The sequence below is a fragment of the Oenanthe melanoleuca genome, chromosome 2 (genome assembly GCF_029582105.1).
Source record: "Oenanthe melanoleuca isolate GR-GAL-2019-014 chromosome 2, OMel1.0, whole genome shotgun sequence".
Taxonomy (NCBI): Eukaryota; Metazoa; Chordata; class Aves; order Passeriformes; family Muscicapidae; genus Oenanthe; species Oenanthe melanoleuca.
In genome coordinates, this window is record NC_079335.1 from 125618379 (window position 1) to 125645606 (window position 27228).

At 36.3% G+C, this 27228-nt stretch overlaps 1 protein-coding gene across 2 annotated transcripts; it reads left to right on the top strand.

Moving 5' to 3' along the window:
* On the top strand, positions 1-25908 carry HEPACAM2 (HEPACAM family member 2). 2 transcript variants are annotated; one of them, XM_056485527.1, is made up of 10 exons: positions 1-151; positions 5517-5867; positions 6971-7255; positions 13150-13446; positions 16268-16393; positions 16477-16501; positions 16624-16661; positions 17906-17979; positions 20091-20203; positions 23370-25908. In XM_056485527.1, the coding sequence occupies exons 1-10, from the start codon at positions 82-84 to the stop codon at positions 23377-23379; spliced, it is 1389 nt and encodes a 462-aa protein (XP_056341502.1). In that variant the 5' UTR covers positions 1-81; the 3' UTR covers positions 23380-25908. The 2 variants fall into 2 exon arrangements, with proteins under 2 accessions (XP_056341502.1, XP_056341503.1); XM_056485528.1 differs by lacking the exon at positions 23370-25908 and having other exon boundaries at positions 31-151; positions 20091-20207.
* Positions 25909-27228: the final 1320 nt, after the last annotated feature.

Genomic DNA, 27228 nt, shown 5'->3' on the forward strand with positions numbered 1-27228 from the left:
GATTTCCCTAGCAAATAAACCAGCAGCTGCAGGTCCAAGCCCTGGCTTAGTGCTGAGAAGGCGGCATTTGTGTGGGACAGGATGCTTTCATGGAGCCCTTTAGCCAACTTCTTTTGGGACTTACAGTGCAAAATATATTTTCTGCTTGTAGGTAAGATACAGTATGAATTATGTTTGATTTGTCAGTGTGAAAATGTGAATTGATATATATCTTTATATATTTAAAGATACTTCTGTTGTATTGTCAGGTGTTTGATTTCAGGAAGGTAGCCTGAAAGCTTTTCATCAGATAGTGTTTTGTGAGTGAAGCTAAAGTTTTAGCAGAATTGAACAAAAATTAATGCTATGCATAGTCTCTATGTAAAACTTGGCATTGATTAAATATACATAATCTACATGTAAAACATGGGTATTGATTAAATACAAATTACTACATGTTATTGAGTAACATATATTGTGCATTGTTTTTAACAAATAAGGCTGGACAGGTTCTGCACCAAAGATTAGCAGATGGTGTTACACACTTCTTTAAAAATTTATTGAGACTACACTGATACATTATTTTTCACTTCTTTATGATTAATTATTTTTTATTAAGATCTAAATGTAATTGGTATTGAAATTAAATTAAGCTTTTAGTCAGCTGAAGAATATCTCCCCATTAATAGTGCATTTGTTTGCTGTCTGGGTGCAGTTTTTGTAAGTGCATTTGCTATCCATGCAATGGATAAAAAATAGTTGTTCTATATGCTTTGGCAGAAATATCCTGTGAGCAAATGTTTGATAAGCTTATTTCTACAAACTACTGTAATTACCTTTTTTCTATATTTAATTGTTTTTGTAAATGTCAACAGAGGAAATATATATTACAAATGTAGTGCATCCTCTAATCATTCACATAGTAACAACTTTTATCTTCTTTGTGGACCTCACAGTTCTAGCTTATTATGGAGTCACTTAGTTTCCTTGATTTTGAGTCAATACCTTTTCAAAACTTTTGGCTTCATAAGGATTGATGCTTTATATGACAATTATTGGATCTTTTCTTTAAAAATGAAAAATATTTGATTAATAAAAAACTGTAACTTTGTGCTTTATCTACTTTATTGGATATTTTTTATTAAAATCCTACAAGAGTTACTGTCATGCAAGCAGAATGCATTAGAGTACAGGTTTATTCACCAGGAAGTCTTACATCCTTACCCAGATATACACATTTTCTAGTAAGGGAAATGTGCTGCCCATACTTTATGTCATGATGGGAATTGGGTGCATTGGAGACATGACACAAAGGCACCAACCTCAGCAAATAAAATTAAGTCCCGTAACAAAGTGAAACTTTTTCTTGGGCAAAAATCCCAATCCAGGGAAGAATATTCCCATGATACAAGTGGAGGTATAGAAATTGCAGCTTTCCTGGACCATTCATCAGGCTTGTTTGGTTTTTTTTCCAGAAATGAACATACTTCTAAAAAGAGAAAAAATATATTTCACTGATCTAGTGACATTCTGCACCAAGTTCAGGAGAACTTTTTTGAAAAGCAGTTGAGAATCCAAACTCACTTTGACAAGGAGATGTGCATATTAAATTCAGAGAATGCTAAAACCTTGTAAGGCAGGTTTCAGTTTATGCCATAAACTCAAAAGTTATGTCATAGTTTTTTATTTAAACTAAAACTGCTGCCCTTGTTTTATGTCAACAACAATTCTGTTGTCCTTGCTAATACTGGTGATAGCTAAGTGAGATGGAAGCAAAGCACAGATCACTGAGCTCCAAATGGAGGTCGTTGTGGTACAGCCCTTACATTCTACAAAATTAGGTTTTGGAATTCTATCATCTTGGAAAAAAAGTTTATTATATTTGTAAAGCTGTAGGGATAGCTGCAATTTTATGGAATTTGGGCCTGATAAATATGAGTTTGACACATTGGCTTGATTTTGCTATTAATATTAATTCAAGGATTGTTCATAACAGTCTCCATTTTAAATTAAAAATCAAAATTAGTCAAATACAAATGAATCATAGAACCCTCCAGGTTGGGGAAGACCCTAAAGAACATCAAGTCCAACCATTCCATTGCCAGTTCCACCATTAAAGCATGTTCCTGAGCACCAGATCTACACATCTTTGACGTACCCCCTGAGGGGGTGACTCTACCACTTCCCTGGGTCTCCCATTCCAATGCCTGACAACACTGTTGGAGAAGAGGATAACCCTCTCAATAAAGAGTATTCCAGACTGCAGAAGACATGTTCTCTGCCAAGATCACAATACTTCCACACTGCTTCTGTAAAACCCTTGCCTTTGACAGAACACCATTATCTAATAACTTACCCCAGGCACCCCACAAAATCACCCCAGCAAAGCCAGAGAGAGCAACAAGAACTGCAGTTATCTAAAGCCATGCTTGGAGGGACTGAGGGGAAAATGAGGTTTCTGCCCTCAGCACCTCTCATCCTAGCTAAAAGAATTTCCTTAATTGCAGATCAAAATGTCTTTCTGAGACACTACACAGAGCCAATTTTCAATCAAGTGGAACATAGTTAATTTGCTGTTTCTCTTCCAACAGTTTTTAGTTGCAAAGAAAGTTTTCCAGCCCTGATTCTCTTTTCATTACTCTGTTGTGCTGTTGCCTTCTGTACTGGTGGTCCCAGTTATCCTGGTGCTCACAAGACCTGCTTAGAAACAGATCTGAGAGAAATATTATTTGTTTTCCATATTTTATGGTTGCACTGCTTCTGTTACTGGCATGTTGTCTAACAGCACAATCACCTGACAAATAAATAAACCCAACAATTGAACAGCATATACATAAAGAATGAGTGAGTATATGGACAGATCTTTTACAGACCTCTCTGTGTTTGAGAGATGTTTTTGACTTTATTCCACTTGATCTAAAATTTGAACTGAGTGGTTATATAATTAGTAGGTAATATGAAATAGATCTCCAGCAGTAAATATTTCATTAAGGATTCTACTGAGGAGTTACTCTCTTTCTTTTTCAAGTGGATAACAGCAGTTTAAATGTGATTTGAACTGTAATGTTGTCAGGGAGCATATTAATGTCTGAGAAGTGTTAGAACAACCAACAAAATGTTTAATTTCCTGTTATCGAGAATCTATCAAGCCTTGAAGAGTTGTGCAGTGTTAAAAATTGCAAGAGCAAAAATACTAAGGCTAAAAACACTGTTAAAAAGGGGTAGGAGAGCAGGTTTCAATTTGGTTTGCATCATCTATTTGAGGGTTTTCATTTAGAAAGTTAAGTAAATATCTCTGTACTATATATCCTTCACTTCAGCTATTCCACATTTTTTCTACACTCTTCCTCTTTTTTTTTACCCTGTTTTCCTATCTCAGCTGAACCCTAGCCAGCCCTTTGCAAATTAAAGTCCATGCAGCCTGAAGCCCTCTGCCTGCTTCCTCCTTAGCCCCCATTAATGGGGACTTGCCAGACTTTCTGTCAAAGGATTTCACTGTCTTTTTGTAGATTTCCCTGTTAGTATTCTGCAGCATTTTCCTTTGGTTTCTCTGCCATGCCCTCAGAAATTCTGTGAGCTGTCTTTAGCTGAGTGTAATATTGCTCAGCTTTATGAAAACGGAAGCCAGCCACAAAATTACTTTTTTTGGGGTAGACTCTGTACAACACTGCTGGCTACCCATGAGCCAGTCCACTCACGCTCCAGCTCTGCTCTACTACTTTGCATGCCCTTCCAAAGGACCCCTGACATTAATTACTGGCATTACTCCTGCATCTGTAACCATCACCCCCTTTTTGTGTCCCCACCCTCAATCCCCAACAAGTTTGCTTTGCCATTACCTCATGGCAATCGACTGCACTGAAATTTGATGATTCTAACCCAAAAGACATGTACAGATACATATTATGCTACTGAATTGATTTTTTTTCCTGTCAAATAACCTAGGAAATTGAAGAAAAATGAACCTTTAACAATTTCTGTCATAAAGAATAATGATATGGAAGTAGGAAATGTAAGAAACAAAGTTAACTCTGCATTATATTAATGAGCACAGTCAGATATTTTTCATACATTGCTCCTTCTGCCCTTCTCTACCCACCCAGCTCATTCCAGGTAGAAATGCATTCCATGTACATCAGCTGGGAAGCTACTTTTTCATTACAGGTATTTGGAGGCATGTCAAGAATCACAGAATCTCAGGTTTGAGGGACCTCAGGCATCATCAAGTCCAACCAAATATGATCATTAGTAGGAAAATAATAGATAGTGCATGGTGAAAGCATTGTGTGTTGTCCTGGGCAGTGCATTCCCAGTCTCCACTGTGTTCTTATGCAGTAGCAGATGGATTACTTAAATCACAGTTTTTACATTTCTTACTTTAAAAAGGTTGCTTTTTTTCTAGGGTTTTTTAGCACTTGCAGCATGCTTTTCAGCAGTATTAAGCACAAACCCGAGCAATCAAACCTGCAATTAGAGTCAATTGGAGTTGCATCTTGAACATACTAAAATGTTTTTACATGTATTTTGAAAAATTGTGTCCTTAATATTTCAAATTGATCATTCAAAATGAATCTGCACTTTTGCTGTTAATTTTTTCTGGGCTTAAATTCTTCATCTCTGAAGTCCTGTCAGTTAAAATGGTTAAATGAGATCATTAATGTCAATTTTTTACATCATTACTGTTCTCATGAGTGCTGTAGAAAAGTTAATGTGAAAAATCAATTACTTAGTCCCAAGGCTAAAGATTTAGATTTTTCTTATTCTTCTATAAATATGTCTTAGGTCAGCACAAGGAAAAATTATTTTTAAAAATGTGTGGGAAAGACAGTGATTAACTGAGGAATGGCCTTTTTGCACCACAACAGAGACAGAATTTTTGGAAAACAGAATTAATCATGTGGCTGAAAATTCCACTTTTGTGCATATCAACAGCAAAGGTTAATTCTGCCAATGTCCTATAACTGGAATACTTGACTATTGCAAGCTTTGTATTGTTTCTTTAATTTAGTCTTGCAGGTACAGAGCAGTCAGCAATAATAATTATATATAGTTTTAGTGAGATTTTATTAAAGTTCTGCTTGTCAGATTTTCAGTCAGTTTCTAGGTATAATTGGCAGAGTACCTAAGAAGCTCCTCTGTAGCTGAACCAACCCAGAAAAAATCCTAAAATTGAGTTTAAAATACAAGACTGTTAGACAGTGTAAGACGTAGAAATAAGAAATATTTTAAAGGGAATATATTTTGTACATTAAGGTAAATGTACATTATCTCATTTTTGTCAAACTTTCAGCATAAAAGATTCTTCCTTTGGCTTTTTGTATAATTTGAGTCTAGAGCTCTGTAGCTACATCCAGCTTCACCAAGGTCAATGAGCTCTTGCCACTTTTGTACTTAAAATCTGAGTTATAACCATGCAAAAAAATGTAAGCTTTCGCCTTGAGAGTTTTTTCACTGTGAGAATTTCTCATTTGAGTTTTCTGGGGTTTCCATATGTGTTTTGGGTTTGTTCATTTGTTTGTTCTTTCATTTTTACGCAGGGATTTGTTCTGCCTTAAAATTGACAGTACCATCTCATACCATCCACGGTATTGAGGGGCAACCACTTCATCTTTCTGTTGACTACAATTTCAATGCTACAGCTTCTGAAATCCAGATAATTTGGCTTTTTGAGAGGTCTCAAAGTAATCCAAAATATGTGGTTGGCTCTGTAAATCAAGGAGTAATTCCAGACTTGGAATACCAGGACAAGTTTACCCTCATACCGCCGAATGCATCCTTGAGGATTAATCCATTGCATCTCAGTGATGAGGGCAATTACATTGTAAAAGTCAATGTCCGTGGAAATGGGACCATAGCTGCAAGTCAAAAGATTCAAGTAGCTGTTGATGGTAAGTTAGAAAATATAGTATCTTCATTTTGAAAATACAATTACAATAGTTTTGAAGTCCTGGTTCTTAGTATCCAGTTACAATGGTGTCTCACTTAATGAATTTAATGAATAAATGTTAACAATTAAGTTATGTTGTTTTCTACTGCTGGAGGGAATACTAAAATATGTCATCTTTAGGCAAAATTAATACACTGATTTATGTTTCTATATCGTAAATAAAAGAAGCTGAACAGGTATAGAAACATTTAAGGTTAAATTAGACAGACTTCTAAAAAATAAGATTTAATAAGTTTCTGCTGTGCTATCATGAGGATGCATTGAATTTCAAATAGTCTTTCCCTGAACAACCTTACCTCCTGTAATAAAGAGAAGCTATTGACTTTTGCTGGTGACTGTAGCCCTATGCCTGTAAAAGAAGCTCAGATCTGAATTAATAACATACTGAATTTCCCTCTTTAGATTCTGCTCTTTGTACTTTAAAACAAAAAAACAAAACAAAAAACATAGAAATGGAAATTAAATGGAAAATAATTATCTAAAAGGATGACAAGAGACTTCTGTAATTGATGGATTTTATAGAGGGAAACCTGTAACTATTGGGCTTGGAAGGAATGAGATGAATGACATTTTGAGATGACAAAGTTGTAGCTACCATTTAACTCCCAAACCCATCCCAATCTGCAGAATCCTCACGTCAGATCACCCAGATTTCAGTGGTGCCTAGTGTGGGTGAGGCTGTGGGCAGTCATGCTGAGAGGTCACACACTGTGGGCAATGTCATGTTTTGTGCTCTTTTCATTTCTGTGGACTCAGTGATTTGTGTATGAGACAAGAGGCTGTGGTACACGACTGCAGCCTTTATCCTATTACCTGTACTATAAACAGTCTGGTTTTATTTATGTCCCATAACAATTCTCACAGTTACCAGCTGAGAATATATCCTTCTTTTTTTTAAATTTTAGCTACATTTAAGAGATAAAATTTGAAATATTAGTAACTTCCAGAGAAAGTGGTGATTTCTGTTTGAATCATCTTGACCATGAAGACTGTAATATAGAGGCTTGTCACTTCAACAACTCTTCATATCTCTTTATTTTACAGTTCCAGTCACAAAGCCAACTGTACATACTGAACCATCTTCAGGAGTAGTGGAGTATGTAGGGAATATTACCCTAAAATGTACTGTAGATAGAGGTACAAGAGTAGTTTACCAGTGGATGAAAAATGGGAAGCGTCTTCATGCCGGCCCTAATTATACCTTTTCATCAAACAATGCTACACTTCTAATTGTTCCTGTAGTAAAAGAAGACATTGGGAATTACAGCTGTCTGGTATCTAACCCTGTCAGTGCAATGGAAAGTGAGATAATTGCACCAACCATATATTGTGAGTATATTAAATATTCATTATTATCTTTGTATGAATGATTTTGCTGGAAGGAGTGCCTCCAAATATGAAAACAGGAAAAAAAAACATAGTTGGGTGAACATTGTATGTGAGATTGCATCCAAAATGAGCTTGTTTGTAATAGCTCTAACTTAAAATGGGGTAATAAAATTATTCAGTGTTCTATAGTTGTGAAGATCAGTCTCAACTGCAGAATTCAAATAGAAGCTTCAAAATTTCCTCAGATGTCTTCTGATGTGACTCAAAGGAAAAAAAATGAGATCATTATACATGGAAATGTTGCTATAAATGGCGACACCAAAAACTATCAAAAAAATAAGCACAGAAGTACCAGGCTGAAGGACTGGTATCAGTGGGTTTCCTCAAGATCATTTCAAGTCCAGTCCTTTTTAATACTTCCATTAATGGCATGAGAAAGAAGATAGGGAGTATCTCAATGAAGTTCATTTATGATATTAGTGGGAGGACTGAGTGACTTTGACAGAGTAATAAAGCTGGGATGAAATTTGCTAGTAAAAAAATAAATGGGCATGCCCTTTCAGAGAATAAAAACCATGAACTTCTGCTGATAAGATCGAGATTGATAAGAAAATAATCAAGGTGGTGAGCCTAAGTGATTGAGCTATCACAAGGTATCTATGATCTGACAGTGTGATTCAGGCATGAGAAAGTCATATTTAATTCTAGGGGAGTAGGCAATGCATTTCCAACAAGGATACAAGGAATGCTAATGGCACACAGAGCACCACATGTACAATTCTTCATGCAGATGCCAGAATGCTGATCTTGAACTGGGGGAAAAAGAAAGACAGGAATGGAGAAGAGAGACAGAGACCTCAGTCAGGCTTAGCAAAATTAGAGCTGAAAGAAGTGATTGCATTCCAGATGGGAAATCAAATAGGAAACATGAAGGAGCAAGAAGACTTGCATAAAGGCCATTTTTTACAGAAGAATAAGCCACAAGGCAGCCTGAAAGTATTTTGCCTGAAAGTGAAGGCACCTGAGAAACTAATTGAGTTGAAGGAAACAAAAAATTTATTTAATTGTCATTCAATGATTATATGATAAATCTTAGGGCCTTCTCATTCTGGTTCATGTCAGGAATTCCCTGTGCCTCCTCAATTTTCAGATAGTACATGCCACGTATATGTGACCTGCTGTGCTCTAATCGTCATGTCTTCAGGGGTTCAATTACCCTTCTCAGAGGAGAGCTGGAATTTGGAAGGCCAGGAGCTACTTTGCCACCAGTCCTATTCAGATATAGCCAGTTTACCCAGTGGCCCAGTCTGGAAGGGACACTGCAAGGACTGGAACTGGATTCCTGTCCAGCCAAGGGCTGGTGCTCATTCCTGCTTTCTTCAGGTGCTGCATAGGCAGCCTATACTCAACTTGTTATGTCACCTATGATTGCACTACCAACATATTCAGAACCTACATCTCTTATATCTCTAGCTCTCATCTTTTCCTTCTCCTCCTACTTTCATCTCCCTTCATCTCTGATTATCTGTTCTGCTAATAAGGGAATGACTTGCATCAAAAGAATTGGGGGTCTCTACACTGCACCAGGAGAAGAGAAAAAGATTGCCTAAATTAGCAAAGATTAAGAAGGACATTGTTAGATATGAGCTGATACAAGCTTACATGTAGCTTAGTGCAAGCTTGAAGATGAAGAAACAGTTGAAAAGAGTCCTAGACAGGGCAAATATTAATTGAGCTTCCATCTCATTAGATAGTGGAATCGTGATAAACAAGGAAATAGCCAGCACTGATAGAGCTTTAACTTATCTTTACTGTAATTAAAAATAAAAATAATCAATCACATTCTTTCCTCAAGGTAGCACGTTTCTATATGCCTGCTTTTGTAGAGTCACAATCTCAGCTCATGTATGCACTTAAAGTGCTGAGAATGAGGCCTGAAGGTGTATGAATGCAGTTCCTCTACTGTTTTTCTCACTTTATTGAGCTGTGAATTGGCCTTATACAGGCAAAGAATACCTACATAGAACTTGGCAACACTGTACCCAGCCTGACAGCCTTCTTCCCATGCAATAAGGTCGGGTCAGGCTAGCAGAACATCTCCCACTTCTGTTACCTTTCAGACAGCTCTGGTTGTTGCACAGCTCATGTGAGACCTGAATTTTTGACCTGTTGCACATAGGATTGTCTCCAGACCACTGATAACACTGGCAGGTGTCTGGGACACTTGCTCTGACCATGTGTGTGCCCTTCCCTCCCAGCTCTGCTACTGCTTCCTCCCTTCTTCCTCACCCAATAACACATTTTTCAGCAAATTTGAAAAATCTTTACAAGTTCTAAACTAGAAACCTGATTTTGACCTATTGTTTACCAAAATTTTAAAATCTCAAAGTTATTGTCAACATTTCTTGATTTTTTGCTGTTTAAATGGTTGTGATATACAGCTCTATCAAAAACCTTGAGATTCAGTGTGTGTAAATATTATTGTATATGCATTTTCAGAATGTCCTTGATCAGAACTGAGAGTTTGCTTTGTGCATAATATAAAATCAGAAAAAAAATTTTAAGAGCAAAGAATGCAATGCTGAAAGACTGCAAATACCTGTGGTATTCTCTATATCTGAGTCAGTGATGAAAATTGGGGTCTAACTTCCTGAGCTATATGGAGTCACCTGATTTGGTTCAACCTCTGCCTGCAGAAGTACTTTGTCTCCCAGCTCCCAGTTGTCAATAACAATCCAGAACAGGCCCCAGGATCTCTGTCTGCCATATGTCATTGCTGTGGGGGAGTTACTGGAGGTGATAAAGAAAAGGTCACTCACGGTAAATACCTGCCATCTGCTTGGAAACTGTAACAGTCTCGTAGTGATAGGAGCAATTGGAAATATTCCCACAGAGCAGTAAGTTGTTACTCAGAAAGGTTGATTTATTATTTTACACTTCATTTAGTTAACTGGTCTTACTGAGACAAGAGGCAGTTTTCTGTAGAGAACAATACTGGAAAGGGAAATAAGAGCTGAGGGATCCATGAAGGCTGTCATTGTGGGCTTTTACTAAGTATGAAAAGTGAGTTTTAATTCATGTCTTATTAATATTATCGTGTTTCTCCATTAGTTATGATGATAGTGCAGCCTGGAACAAGGCTATTGCAGTCATTTGACTCGGAACAAATTATTTAAAGACTGGAAGAAGCTGCTGTCCTGTGTGCTGCAGCAGACACTGTTGTACTGTGTTGATGGACTTGAATTCAGCAGACTAAGTGGGATTTTCTTCCTTAAGTCTTTCAAAAGATAGAATATACCTAGTACTAGTGTGAGGATGGTTGATAGCCTGCTTTTCAGAATCATCCTTGAAGCTGTGTATATGTGTAAGTTACCTGTTGTTTAGGAACCTTGATGTACACAATGACCAGGAGAGGCAGAATATTGCTCCAAGGGTTACCTAATCCTTGTGTTGGCTTCAGCAAGGAATGCCACTTTTTAGATTTTCCCAAGATTTGGCTATTTCTTAAGGTAACCTCTCTTTTTCAAACTTACTTCCCCAGCCAGTGTGTGTCAGTGTTTGTATAATGATTTCTTTCAACTTGCAGCTTTCATTAAAATATAGTTCTCAGTATGCATCTCTTTATGCTGCACAGTTATGATACAGATAAAAAAGCAGTTCTGATTCTTTTGCAAACTATGGCAAACACCCACTACAGTGAGGAGAGCCTGGAAACCAGTCAGCTATTCTTACCATTAACCTCTGTTTACACATATCAAAGTTATATTGTCTGTGAAAATACAAGCTAATTCTCCTAAGAAGAGAGAATTGGATTGGAAGAACACTTGAGTTGCTCTGAAAAGCTAAAAAAAGTATGCTCCTGCCTTTAAATAATTTTTGAGAGGCTTTATTTCATTTATGAAAAATGTCAAAGGCCAGTACATCTCTTCTCCTTTCAGATCTGAAAAAAAAAGGGAAGTAAATATTTATGAGAGGCAAGCCCCTGTGAAAAGCTCCCCTCCCACAGAAACCTGCAACACAAGTGAGACCAGACAAGCCAAAACAGTGGGGTATAGATCTGTACTTCACAGAAATGGTCAGCCAGAGTCAGCTGGCTCTTGGAGACAATAAAGTAAACGACTCAGGAACTGCAGAGCCTGTGAGGAAGCAGCCCAGCATCTAGAATTTAAAGAAAAGCCATGATTCTTCAGAGTGGCCACTGCAATGTAGGTGAGAGCATTCAGGCTGAAGTGGATTTGTATTTCATTTCCCCAGCAAATATTATGCATGATGTTGGCCATTCCTCAAAATGAGACTGCAAAAAGCTTGCCATTAAGAAATAAGTAGAGAAAATGACAAGTTTATGTTGTGAAATATGGACATTAATTAAAAGTGGACTAAACTAAGGTCATATATGGTGGTCTATAGTCTCTTGACTAAGCCTGAACAAACAGAAAAAACACAGAGGCGCACAAAAATGGGCTGGTTTGTGCTGTGTGCTGGTGGCTTAGGTGTTCTTGAGGAATAAATGAGTACCATTTAAAAAAATGATAGTGTATTAGAGAATGTTCTAACACCATCCTGAATTTCCTGGTGGGAAATAAATCTGAAATATACAAGTGTGCAGCTTCATGTAGCAGGGATTTTCCCATTCAAACCCAGCTACATTATCTTAATTCTTCCAGACAACACAGGAAGGTGGAAATATTACTGGATTCCACTGTCTGCAATGGGCACAGTACTGTGCCCATTTTGTGCTACACAATCCTGTAAGAGGTAGCTTTACTGAACTTCAGGCATCCTACCAAAAGGATATTCTGCATATTTTCTTCTTTTGCTCTGTCAGTATTAGGTCTTTGCATTTTTGATTATTCATGTAAGGCCTCAGGGTATTAACAGCATTAAAATAATTAGGGTTTGGTTTTGGTTTTTTTAAACTAGAAAAAGTTATTTAATAAGGCACACTTCAGTTATTATATTCTCTACATAAATTTCTATCCTTAAATAGCTGTAACAATCATTATGACACGTAAAGATATAAAAGCCTCAATGATCTGAAATGTTCTAGTAAAAACAGCATGAGAAATATTCTTATAATATTTAAGTATATTTTTTCCCTTCTCATTTTCCTATGCAGATTACTCTAAAAATACTCATCTGCTCAATTTTTTGAGTAATGAACACATGACTATAGAACAACATATGCTTCTTCTAATTATATCCAGAAAATCAACTTTCAGCACAAGAACTTGCTCTTGAAAAAAGCATAATTACAGTAGTAATTATTTAAGTGTTTTTAATTATTTAATTAAAGTGTTATTTAATTATTAAAAGTATTATTTAGTAGTACAATCCTACTAAAAAGGGGGGAAAGTTAGATTTTAGTCTAGCAGTCATTTATAGAAAAATGTTTCTGAACTTATCTAAAGCACACCCCACTCAATATTATGCCTGTAAGTTAGTTCCTTAAATAATTATTGTACTGTAAATTATTGCAGTGAAGGTAACATTACAAGGCATATTTGTTCACTTTTCAATTTGTAGGGAAATTACTTATGCCAGTAATTGAAGTAGAAATCAAATATGCTCCTGAAGAAGACATGTTCCTTTACTTCATAGAAATCCAACTGATTTCAGTTTTCATTCTTTTTATCATACTGAGAAATACATAGACTCAAGCTTTTTTCCTTAAACAGCAATTTGACCAGTATTAGGTGGGTGTAGCCTGAGCTAAGCCTAGCACAGGTCCAGTTATTGAAATGAAAGCCTTTTCATTGAAACGACTGAATGCCAGCCATTTTGAAGGCCAGTCTGACTTTAATATTCTACCTTTAGAGATACACTTCTGATTAAATTTTAACCATATACTTTGATTTTCATTTTCTCACTGTATTTCCCTTTTTTCCCCAATGCAGATGGACCTTATGGACTTAGAGTCAAATCAGACAAAGGTCTGAATATCGGGACAGTGTTTACAGTTGACGTGGGGGAAGTTGTGCTGTTTGACTGCTCAGCAGAATCAAATCCACCAAATACTTATTTGTGGATTAAAAGGGATGACAATACCACTCAAGTAATCAAATATGGACCCCATCTGGAAGTTGTATCTGATAAAGTGGCCCAGAAGACAGTAGATTACATGTGCTGTGCTTTCAACAACGTGACTGGAAGACGAGACCAAACTCACTTCACAGTTGTTGTTATGTCTGTAGGTAAGAATGTAACTTCATTTCTGTAAAATGTAACATCTGAGTGGGCTGTTTTCAGCCCCAGAAAAGGGAAGTCATTCTTAGAATATGTATCAAAATTTAGGTCTTGCAAAGGATATAGTAAAGGGGATTTTAAACAGTCTGTGGGATACAGGCTTTACTTGCAGTATGACACAGCTTGGAACACAACTCACTAAGACACTGAAGTTTTATGGGATTTTATTACAACGTTCATGTAAAATTTTTCCTTGTCATATTTATGAATCTCTGGATTGATTGCTGGGTTCTGAAGAACACATACCTGTGTTTATCATACACTAAAACCTCAGCTCCTGTATGATTGTGTTCAATAGCAACGAAGCAGTTTTTCAGAAAATCTCCAGAAGCATAGAACAGTGAACAAGATATTGAAGAAGTCTGATATCTCTTCTCAATACAGATGGATACAAGTATTTCCAGATAAGGAACATATGCTATCAATGTTAAACAAGATAGACTAGATTGCCTGTTAGAAAATTTAACAAAGCAATTTCACTTGTGCTGAGCAAAGAGCTAACAAATTTGTTAGTCTGGTAAACAAGAAGAGATGTCCATGATTCAGGTTACTTACTGCTTCGTCATGAATCCAGGGCTTTCAGTATGCTGGAAGGAAGATGGATTGCAATTTCATAATAAGAATACTGCACTTTAAAACTAAATACTGTGGTTAGTAGTGAAAGAAAACGCAACCAGAACTACATGTTGATAGAAATAAACATGACATTTCTCCAGGAAGTTCATGTAAGATATGATATTCAGCTGAGATTTCTTTTCAAAGGCCAAAAAGGAGGGAAGACTCCACAGCTTCATGTTTGGGTGCACTTAAAATAAAGATTTCCTAATTACAAATTACAAATTCTACTTAAATCTTATTAAAATATTTTATCCTAAGTATTTAAAAATACAGAAAGATAATTTTCGCCCTCTTCAGCCATTTTCTTTTTGATGAGTGTTTATTCAAACAGCACTAAATGGAGATGTCAAGGCTATATTTTGCAGAGTAGCACTAACTGTTTCTAAGGGGTACAAATTCACACACAATTCATTCCCAACGATGCTGCTCAGGCTAAATTCTAATTGTAACTGAAGAAACATACTAAGCAAAGACTATGAAAATTGTCCATATTCCTTTTCCTTACCCCCATAATCCTAGATCGAGAGCCTGGACTATGGCATTCAAAATACTGGAAACCCCATTTTCAGTGGCAACAGAAACTCTGATGTTTCAGAAGACCTTACATAATTTCCCCATGGGACAGCTGCTTAATTAATCCTAAAAATTATCAAGAAAACAATTATTTTAATAAGTTACAATTATATAAATGTTACCCATTTTTAGCCAAGATTCTAAAGATGAGGTATCTCATGAACACCAGTCATCACTCAGTTTTCAAGACTGAGTGTGTTAAATGAATGCAAAGAGCATGTCTTTGTTTATTGAGTCTACATTTGAAATTACTCACTTTAAAGAACATCTGATTCACCAGCATTTGAGCTTTTTCTTCCTAAGGAAAGCAGTACACTGAAGGACTATTAAAAAATTGGTGAAATTGCAGTGATTTATTGTCCCATATCTTTAAGACACATCTGGCTAGAAATCCTCAAATTTAATCTTCATAGAAACCACTGCACATGTAGCCAGCACAATGCCAGTGAATACATAGTATTTCATAGTAAGTAGATGCAAGCAGTTCTAGCCCTTTGCAGAGGAGTTCATCAACTACTGGAAACACATCCAGCTAAATAATATACATTATAATTGTACTAATAAATCTGGCAGTGGCAGATATGCAACATAATTTACCTGTATGATTTGTGACATGTCCTTTAATTACATGAATTATGCACTATTCAGGGCAAAAGGAGCAAATTAGGAGTGCACAAGCAAATATGTCTGCATTTCCTAACTTTCACATTCTTGTCTTTGCAAATTCATTATAAATGTTTTCCATGTGCTTTTAGGTATGTAATTATATGCAATTTGTGTTTGTGTTGTATCATAAAATCCTGCTGGAAAAATCCTGCTAATGATATAGTAATAATGCTAATTAATAATAATAATAATCCTAATACTAATATGCTAGTAAAAGACCTAACCAAAGGAAAGAAATATTTTGAATATATTTAAATGTGAATACAAACAACATGGTGGAGTCACCATTCTTGGAGGTGTTTAAGGAAAGCTGGACATGGAATTTAGTGCCCGTGTTGATTTTTGGTCATAGGTTAGGCTTAATGGTATCAGAGGTCTTTTGCAGCTTAACTGGTTCTGTGATTCCATTATAATTTATTGGTTTCTGATGTGGTTTGATAAACAACCAGACTGTCAGTGATCTAAAAATCTTTAGAAAAAGTCTAACAGATCTTTTTTCGTCTCCTACTTTATAGCTCCTACTACTAGGGGGATTTCTCTCTAATCTAGCACAAGTTGCTCTCTCACCCTCTTTTTTGCTAGTTCAGTGTCTTTATACCTGAAGTTATAATAGGCATTTTCTTTTTTTGATGCTGTAATTTGTGGATTACATTTACTGACTTTCATTTAGCTCTAGGCACTAATCTGCTTTGAAGTCTTTTATGGTATTCATATCATTGCTTTTTCAGTTCAGGAGATCTGTGGGGGAAAATAAATATTACCCATTCACAAGACCCAAATTTTTCATCTGCATTGTATTTCTATGCAGGTTTATTAGCTTCAGAATAATTTAAAAGATGCATTTTTCAGTGTCATTGTAGCACATTGTAAAGGACAAGGAACTAAATGCAGTACTCATCTTCTTTGTCACAGGGTTGGAAAAGCTGGCACAGAAAGGAAAATCATTGTCTTCTCTTGCAGTAATAACAGGAATTTCATTATTTTTGATCCTAGCTATGGCCTGTTTATTCCTATGGAAAAGATATCAGCCACATAAAGGTATGTAAAAGTTAAGCACAGTCCAGTTCTTCTTTTGGACCATTGGAGCAAAAAAAATAATTTTTTCTTTTTCTTCTTTTCAGTGATACAACAGAAGCTACAGAGCAGGTATAAAAATAATTCATCTTAGGTCTAAAAGTATTTTCCATCCAGAGAATTGCATTTTATCATATTAATTTTCTTTCCTTGGCTTATGACGTCAAACTGAGAAACATGTTTATGTTTTCTAGGGCAGAGGCTGATTACAGAAAAGCACAGGCATTTTCAGGTAATGGTAATGAAATAAGTGTGAGCATAAGGTCAAAGTCCATTCCTGAGAAAGAAAAATAGCATGCCCACAGACAGAAAGAAAAAAAGAAAGGAAAAGAAGAAAAGTGCGTTTTTACATTGGGTTGCACATCTCTATGATAGCCTAATTAAGATAAGACTTAAATGAGAAGTCAGCATGGGGTTAGCTCATGCCTAGAGCATTATGTACTGTTGTCTTGAATTCTGGGATTGGAATATCTGTATTGCACTGCTGTCACCAATATGGCTTAAATCAGTGTTATTCTGGGATAGCAGTAAGAAGTGATACACCATGGGAAGATTATAAGTGAAAGTGTTCATGGCATCAATTGGTATCAAAATGATGAGTTAATGACATTTCAGTATAGATATATAACATTCTGTTATATTCTGTATTGCCTTTCTCTGTGCTATCAGGACCCAGAGTGGTTTTTTCACTGCCTTTTTTCCTTCCACAATTCTTCCCACATGATCCTAGGCAGGAGATGCTAGACACCAGCCATCCTTTGAAAGATTATCACTTTTATTCCCATTTCTTTCTATCACAGTATCAAAGCAGACCATAAACTGCTACATGCACAAATATAGGGAAAAATATGAGGCTTAGGAAGGCAGGACATTCACTTGAGCACAGAGGGTGCATTGAAGTGTAGAATTTCAACATTGTTATTAGTTTAATGTAGAATGATGCCCAAGAGACAACCAAGTGCCTCACATCTGGACACTGGGTAGGTAGAGGAAGAGACTAACTACACCTAAATACAAACTGTATCTGAAGTCCCAAATAATAATGTGGTACCTACTGGTACCATGTTCCCTTTTATTATTTTCAGAATTGTAAAACTTTCAGGTGGTACTGCCTCACTACACTGTAGATGTGCTGAGTTTATTAATACAGCCTCTTTTCTGTGGGAAATGAAAGTAAATTGGTCATTTTAGCCTTCCAGAATAGAGTGTGAATGCCTCTACCAAAATCGTTGCTGAGGTTAGCAAGAGGCTGCTCACTTGGTACATGGTGTGAGAAATCACCAAGTACCATGCACACCAGCTCTGCAGCTGTCCTGCCTCACTCCATACCGGTTTAGGAGCTGGGCAGGGGAGTGGTCTAAACCAGATCACATAAGCAATATTCAGGTGTTTTAAAAATTAGGGCAAAATACCTTGCCAGTCATTATTTCCAGGTTCGTATTGCATCTCTTTTTTAATTTTTTTTTCTAACTTTAGGACATGAAAGTGCTTCAGATGATTTTGGCATATATGAGTTCATCACTTTTCCAGATCTTACCAGTGGTTCTAGGGTATGTGATTTTACATCATAAATAGACAGTTTCTCTTCTATTTCTCTAGGTGTACTAAATATCTGTACCAGAATCCTTCTATAGGTTTGCTTCTGTTGCTTTTTTACAGATGTCTGTATGACACCATATTCATGGCTATTTTTTACCCAGTACTTGCTCTTTCTTTCCTTTTACTAGTTCAGTATTTCATCAGCAATATAGTGAAGTAAGGAATAACCAAGCTCTAAAGACAGCAATCTCCCTTCAACTGCCCTATATTAAAAGAATATTAAAATAATATTAGTAGTGTTGGGTAGTTGGGTAACACTGAACCACTTGTGTTACACAGGGAAGTGTGCTATTGTGATGCCATTTTCTCCCTTGACCCTAATATTTCTACTCATGCAATATTCAGCCCTGGCAGTACAGAAAGTGTCAGGGGTTATTTAAAGTGTAAGTCTCAGCTGTATTTCACTAAAATTATTTTGTTTGTTTCATGTATTGTTGGGGAGAAGTTAAGCAAAGAAATTTTGCTACCAGAAAAAAAAAATCCTGCAACATTTGCTGTTTTTTTGCATTGGTGTCTTTGCTGACATTACTGCATAGTAGTTGGAGATCATTCTGTTATGGTGTAAAAGGACAAAGAAAAAAATCAGAAAAAGGGACACAAAATTTAGGGACAATGGTAAAACTGGGAGGAAACAGAAGAAAGACTTTCCCTTTGCTAGGGAAAATTGCCAGCAATGTAATCTTGTAACTTTGGAGAGCATCAATCGGGTCAGGTAAGGGAGAGCTTTTAAAGCATAATACTCATAATACATGATGTCAAAAAACAGTCATAGATTTATTTATCTTTATTATTTATTTATTATCTTCTCTGATGGAGTTAGGTGTTTGAAATACACATTTACAGGGCTAAAGTGCTACTGCAAATGTTAGTGGAGAGGACAGATTTTTACAGCAGCAGAGATAAAAGACTTTTAGAAAACAGAGCAACTGAACTGCTTCTGTTACAGGTTGTGCCAGAAAGAGGCTTACTAAGTTTAGAGATCAGGCCCTAGATCATTACAGCCTTAAGCACATTGTGATATTATACTGAAGAGGTATACTTAGATTAAATAAATTCTTTACTGTGAGAATGGTGAGGCAACTGGAAGTTGCCTGAGTTGCAGATGTCCCATCCCTGGAATTTTCAGAGTCAGACTGGACTTTGAGCAACCTGGTCTAGTGAAAGATGTCCCTGCCTATGGCAGAGGGGGTGGAATTGAATGATCTTTTGGGACTTCCAACCCAAACTTTCTATGATTCTATATCCCTTATGCTGATTGTATCACAATATCACACTCTCACAGGATCAGGGCTTTAGTAGGTCAGGAGGGAGAGAGCTGTGACAGGAATGACATGATGGATGTACAAGCAGTGAAACCTACTATAATTTCCAGTAAAATTTCCAGGAACAGGAGAAACTCCACTGGTTTATGTTCAGCTACTCAAAAGTATAGCATTGCAGATAAAGTCAGCATTTGATCCACTGATTCATTTTAGTCAGCAGAGAAAGGGGAAAATAAGAAAGTGGAGATAATGAAGAACTGGAGGTTGGTTATAGGCAGAAAGACTGGTAATTCCTTATGAATGTGGAGTATAGGTAAATCTGTTGTCATCACATAAGAGGAAATTAATATATTTAACATGCTGAACAATCAATATTATTACTTGATTTATGGAAATTCCATACATTTCTCTCTCTTTGCAGGCCAGTTGGAAATTTATACTGAACACATGCCCTGAATATTTACTGCTTTTTTACTGTCTGTTCTCCTGCTTTTCTTTTTATTAAATGTTCCTTTCTTGAAATGTGGTATATTAATATAAATTATTTGCTTTATTAAATGCAAAAGCTGCATCCTAAATCTTATAAGGGGTTAAATGAATTTAAAACTATTGCTTACCTTACTATTAATGTGACAAGAACTTACCCAAAATGAAATGTAAACTAGCAGAGATTACCTGTTCAATCCACAAGAAAAACCTTGATGAAAAGTTTAGAAATTGCAAGTTACATTAACAGTTTAATTTCTGTTGAATCTTTTCATATTTGTCCTTACAGTAGGAATACACTTTGTTGGTTTTAGGTTTCGAATCAATCTGTTCCTGGCCCTGACTTTGTTACAGGCCAGGATAAGCTGAGTACGGTTTATGAAGTTATTCAGCACATTCCTGAGCAGCCACAACAAGACCACCAACAGTAAGTTACAGACTGTGCTCACTCACATAGTAGCTCAAAGACAAATACTTTTGCATCCACAACAATTTACATTTTGGTAGGTGCTTTTTGATTCCACTGAGAGGATTGTGGAAGGAAAGATATAAGCCACCTTAATTCCTCCACCATTTCCTATCCAATCCCCCACTTTTCCTCAAAACTTCAGTCTGTTGTTTCATTGCATCAGTTTTATTAAAGCATACAAAACAAAACGTAAGATCTTCAAACACAGTTTCAAATGAAAATTCCCACCTAATTTAATGGGGCACTGAAACATCTGTACTTCTTACTGAATAGGTTACATATTCAATCAAAGCACTTTAATTGGTAGCATGGCCTCCAGACTTCTCAGCCATGTGCCAAGTAGAGTTACAGTAGGGTTTTTGCAATGTTGAAATTGGTCAGCTGCAAAATAATCAGTGATTGTCAAAATAGTCACTGAAATACTAACAGACTAGTACTTGAGTAAGCAGTGTCTCCATAGCAAAAGAGTTCTTATTGTGTGGTAGCCTGGCTGGGAACTTCCCAGAAACACTTTTGCTGAGTTAAATACCAGGAAGGTCACATCATTGTGCTTATGTCTCGTAGACCTGTATATAACTTCCTAGCATAAGAAGGGTTAATACACTAAAATTTTTGTAATTGTGGTACAGCTGCCATAAATCTGTTGTGAATATAATAATTCTTACAAATTAATACTTTATTTGGTAACAAATATATATGTTATATGTCATTTTCTGTGGTTTTTAATGTGTTCTGTTTCTTTTATAGTTGAAAAGAAAAATACACACTCTTAACAATATGCTAATCAGTTGGCTGAGAAATCACAATGTTTATGTGACTGCATTAGCATGCAGTACTTACAGTACAAGAAATTTCATTATATCTTAGGTTATGTCTTCAACTGTGTGTCCAAATTATGTATATAAACACACAGCCATGCTTTTGAAAACAACCTGGTCAGTGAGAAAGCAAGACTGAATTACTAATGATGTTTTTGTTCTGCTCAGCATTTTTCACTTTGAACCCTAAAATTTTTAAATCAAGATGTAAAAAAAAATTCATAAAGTATGTATTTTCTTGCTCTTCTTCTTACATGTCTTCCTTGTCAACGTTTTCTGATACATTACCCTTCTGAAAAAATGAATAGATGTAACAAAAAGGTAGCTTGAACTTTTTGACAGTTCAGATTTCAACTTAAACTTTGCAAAACATATTCTGTAGTTGTAAAGGACTCGTTTGCATAAACCAATTTTGCTGCTCTTTTAATATTTCATATTTTGGAAAGGAAACAAGAAAATGTTTTCACTAGTAGCATAAAATCTGCTAAGTATGATGCTGAGCAAACTACTCAGATTAGAAGGACCACATTCATGAATTTTCCAATTCATGATCTGCTGGGAAGGACACTCTGAGTCATAAATAAGAATGACAAAGTCAATACTGGTGCTTACAGCAGGATGCTTCAATTTCAGTATAAGGGAGGAACAAAACACCACAGAACATAGAATGAAACTGGGAAAGTAATTGCAAACTCCTGTAGTGCTAAGTAATGATTACTTATTAATGAATCCCACGGATTTGTTATTCAGTCATCTGTACAATAATCAGCAATATTCATGTGAAAAATGATACAAAACTTGCCTGCGCTCTGCTTGTGGCAGGAATCTCTCTTTGGACAACGCAAAAGAACAGATATTATAGGAGCCAGACAGATTTGTTCGTTAAGTGGTCACTTTATTCTTATTCCCAGTGCTTCTAAATGGAACTGCTGTGATTTCACACATTTATTAAAATGAATATGTAAAGCCAAATCAGTGAAAAGTAATGTTTAATTCTCAGATTTATGGTTTGAGAATCCTTCAAATCCTGTCTTTGAATTAATTAGAACACCAGAATAAACTGGTGTTCTCTCTCTTGCTCTTAGAAATCCCAGTGACAGTACCTGCAAATTACAGACTAGCCAATGCCTAACACCTGGGAATAGCTTTTTCCACTTTTCATCATGCTTTTATGAGCCTTTTTATCCTTTCATCCACACATGCTCGTATGCCTTTGACAGTCTAAATAAATACAAAATTTTAGATGTGTCCCAGCTCTTAAAAGGTAGAAATACTACAGGAAAATTATTAAATTCTTTAAATCTCTTGGGTTTGGACTGACAGACTTATAACTTAATTGCAGTCAAAACATGAGGTGACATGATAGCTGGCTTTGCATTTTTACATCCATATGATTCCATTAGTTGCTTTTCACAGCAGTCTTTTGCAGACTCACCTCCTCTGCTCCTCCAAAGAATCAAAGGGAAAACACAAAATCAAATTTTGAGAGAGCTGTTCTGCTCCATCTCTGGGCTCCACAGTCACCGGGAGTTACAGGATTGTCACATACTCCAGTATTTCAGATTAAACAGATTCTTTTAAGCCATTTTCATTTGATTCTTTTCCCACTCTTGGACATTTTTTTTTAAAACTAAATGTAAATCCTTTGACAAACTGAACAGGTTCTTCCATGTATGGAAGAAATCCAAAGATGTCTGCCAAAGCTAATGAGCAAGAGGTTTAGCCAGCTTTTACAGATTAGCACTGACAGCTCATAACTATTCCACTAAAATCTATTTGTAACTTAGGTTGCATTTTCATTCCAAATGTAGATAATTTTACATCATCTTCCTCTCCTCTGGTCTATACTGTTTCTCGCATATCAGTAATTTCTGCTCTGCCAGCTGTCAAAGAGCAGTAAGGATGCAAAGCCTTGCCAGGCATTTCAGCACAGGGTTGCACTGTGGACTGCCCTGGCTCAGTCCATGGTTACCACCACCCTGTAGCAGGTACATTACTGTTGTACAATATAAGCAGCTTGAAATATCTGTACAGAAAGAGCAGCAATGCAAGATTATGGCCACGTTAGCCATTATGTTATTTATGGCTCAAACCTGTGCTCTCTTTTAAAAACTAGATATACTATGCATACTAAAAATTCAGTCAAAAATCAGTGTGTTGCAAATATGTCTCCACAGATCTTCAGGCTGAAGAATTGTGTTTAGAGCTGCTGGTTTGCTTACATGTTTGCAACAGTTCCTTTAAAGAAAAGAACAACAGCACTGTGGACAAGTGTTCTATATATCTGTGTATATGTTCTTTCCTAGATGTATATGAAGACACAAGAAGAGGAAATCAAAGCATCTGAAAATACCAAAGCTACTTCTTTTTTATAATATATTGAAGGAAACAATGACAACTCCAAAAGTAGCAAAAGCTTATGCCACCTTGTCTTAAAATAGCAATTTTCTTCAGACTGACAATCCCTTTTCTTGGGTGCTCCAAATTGCCCATTTCTGATTATTTTTTCTTCTTTAAAGTAATAATTCCTTGGAAAAAAAGAGTATTTTTTTTTTTTCAAATCAGAGAATACAAAAGATAAAGGAATAGCTTTTAAAGTGCACTATAAAACTTACACCTTTTTTTAAAAACATCGGCAGAGGCACAAGAAGGAATCAGGACCTAGATTCCATCCATTCTTGTTTTATTTAAAAAATAGGAAAAAAAATAGCATACAGAAGGTTCTTTTATTTGGGTTGACTTTCACAAGGGAAGACCTCCATACTGGCATGACAAGTAATAAATGCAGTATGTCAGATTGCAAAATACATTTGAGGTTTAGAATAAAGTCATTCCTTTAACACATTTAATGTGATCTGTCAGGCAGTTACAAAAATGTACATATGTATATTATTCTGAATAATGTGTTCTCATTAAATTCTGTTTCCTTTGCATTTGAACTGGTTTTCTATTTGCTACTGTCAAGCCTGTTTCTCATAGACTAGGAGAGTAAGCAATATTCAAGTTATTTCCGAAAGCTGCAGAAAGTTCAGGCTATTTGTACATTAAAATAATTCTCCAGTGCAAATGAAACCAATCTTACTCTGTTTAAACAGTTTGCCACAAGTCCCTTTGCAAATAGAATACTCTTCCAGAAGCTTCTGTTAGCTGGCTTCTGAATCCTGCAGGAAAATTCACTATTATTTCCACAGGGCCAGCTATTAGCTGGTGTCAGTTAGCTGGGAAAAGAGGAAATATGAGCTGAATTATTCTATAGGGGAAAAAAAGCTACTTCAGGAACAGTTAATTGTGAAGAAAATCATTACTGTGAGTAATGAGAAAGCATTCAGTGTGTCTGCCCTTTAAGGCAGGCTGTATGGTATTATTTAAAGCACTCTATATTATGAAAAATAATTTAAAATACCTCCTTAATCCTTAATTCTTCCTGTCTCCATCTTCCAAGAACAAGGAAAAATAGCATGGTTTTCAGTGAGCATTCTGATCTTGTGAGGCTGAAAAAAAAGGGGAAAAAACAACTGCACCACTGCATGTGAGGAAAACAGGATTTGGCATTTCACAGAGGCAGCACGTGAAGCCCAGATATGCAAGTAGTAGTGACATGATCTCAAAAATAACATAGTCACCAGATTTGTTCCCTAAGAAATAGCCATCTGACATGATGGCATCAGGCAGAGGCTCTAAGCAGAAACATTTGGGCTGAACTCTGAAAGACTGAGAAGCTTAGAGAGTTCCCCATAAATTCCTCCATAGTTCAGTCAGAGCTGACTTCATGTGTGTTTCAAATCAGGACAGCTCTTTGGGATTTGCAAAGTCTGATTTTCACCCTCTTTTCTCCTTCTCTTGCTGGAATGATAATTTTAATTGCTCTGAAGAGAGTATGCTGTTTTCTGAAGTGCTTGAGATTGTTCCATCTTACCGCATTGGATGTCCCTGCAGGCCACAGGGTAGGAAATGCAGATAAGAAAGTAGTTTCTCCAACTCTGGACTCTCTGTATTTAAAACTGCCAGTCATTTATATTTTTTAAACTTTTGTGGAGGAAAAAAAAAGAAGTCAGGTCAATATCAGCTCTGTTCTATGTTCTTTTAAGCTCATTTAAGCCCATGCCCAATCATTTTAAAGGTCCCAAAACATTTTGTTTCAGAATCTGTGCTCGTGTCTCAATAATAGACTAGCAAACTGTTTTGGATTAAGCCACTCACTCATCAATAATGTGAGATGGCTTCAGTAGTCCAATACAAAAGTCCACCTTAATGGTATTTTGAACTTCTGAAAAGTGTCTGTAAAAATAATTGTAAATTTAATAAAACAATTTTGTTTATCCATCATATAATGCCTAATAGTTCTGTGGGTCCATGCATTTTCGCTGGAAAGAACACCCATCATTAGGTTTGTAAATAAGAAACAAAAACCTGCCTGTTGCAAGTAAAATCCCCTAGAGGTCCTGTATGCAAGCCATGGCTGCCACCTTCCTACTGCCCACCTTCAACAAAAATTTACAGAAAAAAGGGAAGGGAAATTTATTTTACTGTAGAAAGAAGAAAAACTGGCTTAAATAATTCTTCTAGCTATGGCAGCAGAACCAGTCTGCAAATAGGAATATGTTATTGAAACAGACAGAGAACAAACACAGGCAAGTCATCTTCTGCTTATAATATATTGTTATCATCTGTTTTTGTTTCATTGTGCCTTGTGTACTACTGACTTAACCAAAAATACACTGGCATAAATTCATATTCAAACTGTGTTTATTCTTTACTGTCCTTCCAAAATTTGCACAGTGCATTGAGCTACTTTTGGTGGGGAAATCTATTTGGTGAAGGTATAAAAACAAATCAACTACAAGGAAAAAATGTCACAAAATCTTATTGGATGACAAAAAAAAACCTTTGCATATTGTACTCTTGCCCCTTTCTCACTGGTACCACAATATTCAAAAGAGATTGATAAGCTTTTATTAATTGAAGTAAAATCTATTCCAAACTTTACCAAAACCAATGGAGTGTGTGTCCATAGAAGATGTATACATTGGGCAGTTCAAATATGAGATGGGGACAATGAGAAAGCAGTGTGAAATGAGACAGGGAAGAATTTTTAAAGTCTTGTCTTGTTTTTTTCATCCATTCCTTCTGGTGGAGGCTTTTGTCATTTCATTTGCCTGCTGATGAGGGTCGAGAATGGCTTTCTTTGATGAAGTGAGGCTGTGGACTTGAGATCAAAGGTAGGGAAGATAAACCTTAACTCTGGAAGTTTGAAGTGTAGGGAGAGTAACAGCAGTCACAGCTGTTACACACCTTCAGGCACTTGTACCATATCACAAGGTGGTTTGTAGTACTTAGTCTTTCTTATTACATATCATAAAAGCAATGCATAAGAATACTGAAGAAATATATCAGCTTTCCCCGCTGCTCATATGGGAATGCTCCAAATCACACTTCATTATGGCTTTGAAATATCAACCCTTTCTTACAGGCCATCAGGTATATTCCACAGTCCTTTTAAGACTGCAGCAAGATCAAGGAAGACAACAGTATCCTTGGCAGTATTAGGGGAAGCACTTCCAGCAGGCTGAAGGAGATGACCCTTCCCCTCAGCACTGCTGAGGCCAGACTTGAACTGGTGCACATTTCACTCACTGCTGCTTAACAAACACATACTAGTATTTACTAATCAAAGTAAAACTTTCCAAAGCAGCACATTTCATGATGTCATCATCCACCTGCTTCTCTATTGATCAGATGCACCCAGAGTCAGTCTTGCTATACTTACTTATCTATAGGGACAGACAGTGGGAGGGTTTCAAACACATGTTAGAGGGGCTAGAATGCTGGCATTATCTTGGTTGCCCAGGATCTTTTATTCTTCATGGACAGTGATTAAAATTCCAAGAAGCAAAGTCCTTGTCTTGTGGACCAGGTTGTCCTTCTCCTTACAAAAAGCTGGGGTTCTTTAGTTTGCTTGCTTAAGAGTGACTGTTCAGTATCCAATATAAACTATGCATATGTTTTAAAGAAAGTTAACACCATTTAATATTTAATATTGGTACAATAGATAGGGAATGAGATTTTCATAAGACCCTGCTTTGATCAGGAGTTGGACCAAATGATCTCTAAAGGTGTTTTCCAGCCTCAGACATGCTGTGATTCTGTGAGCTCAGGGAGGGAGAT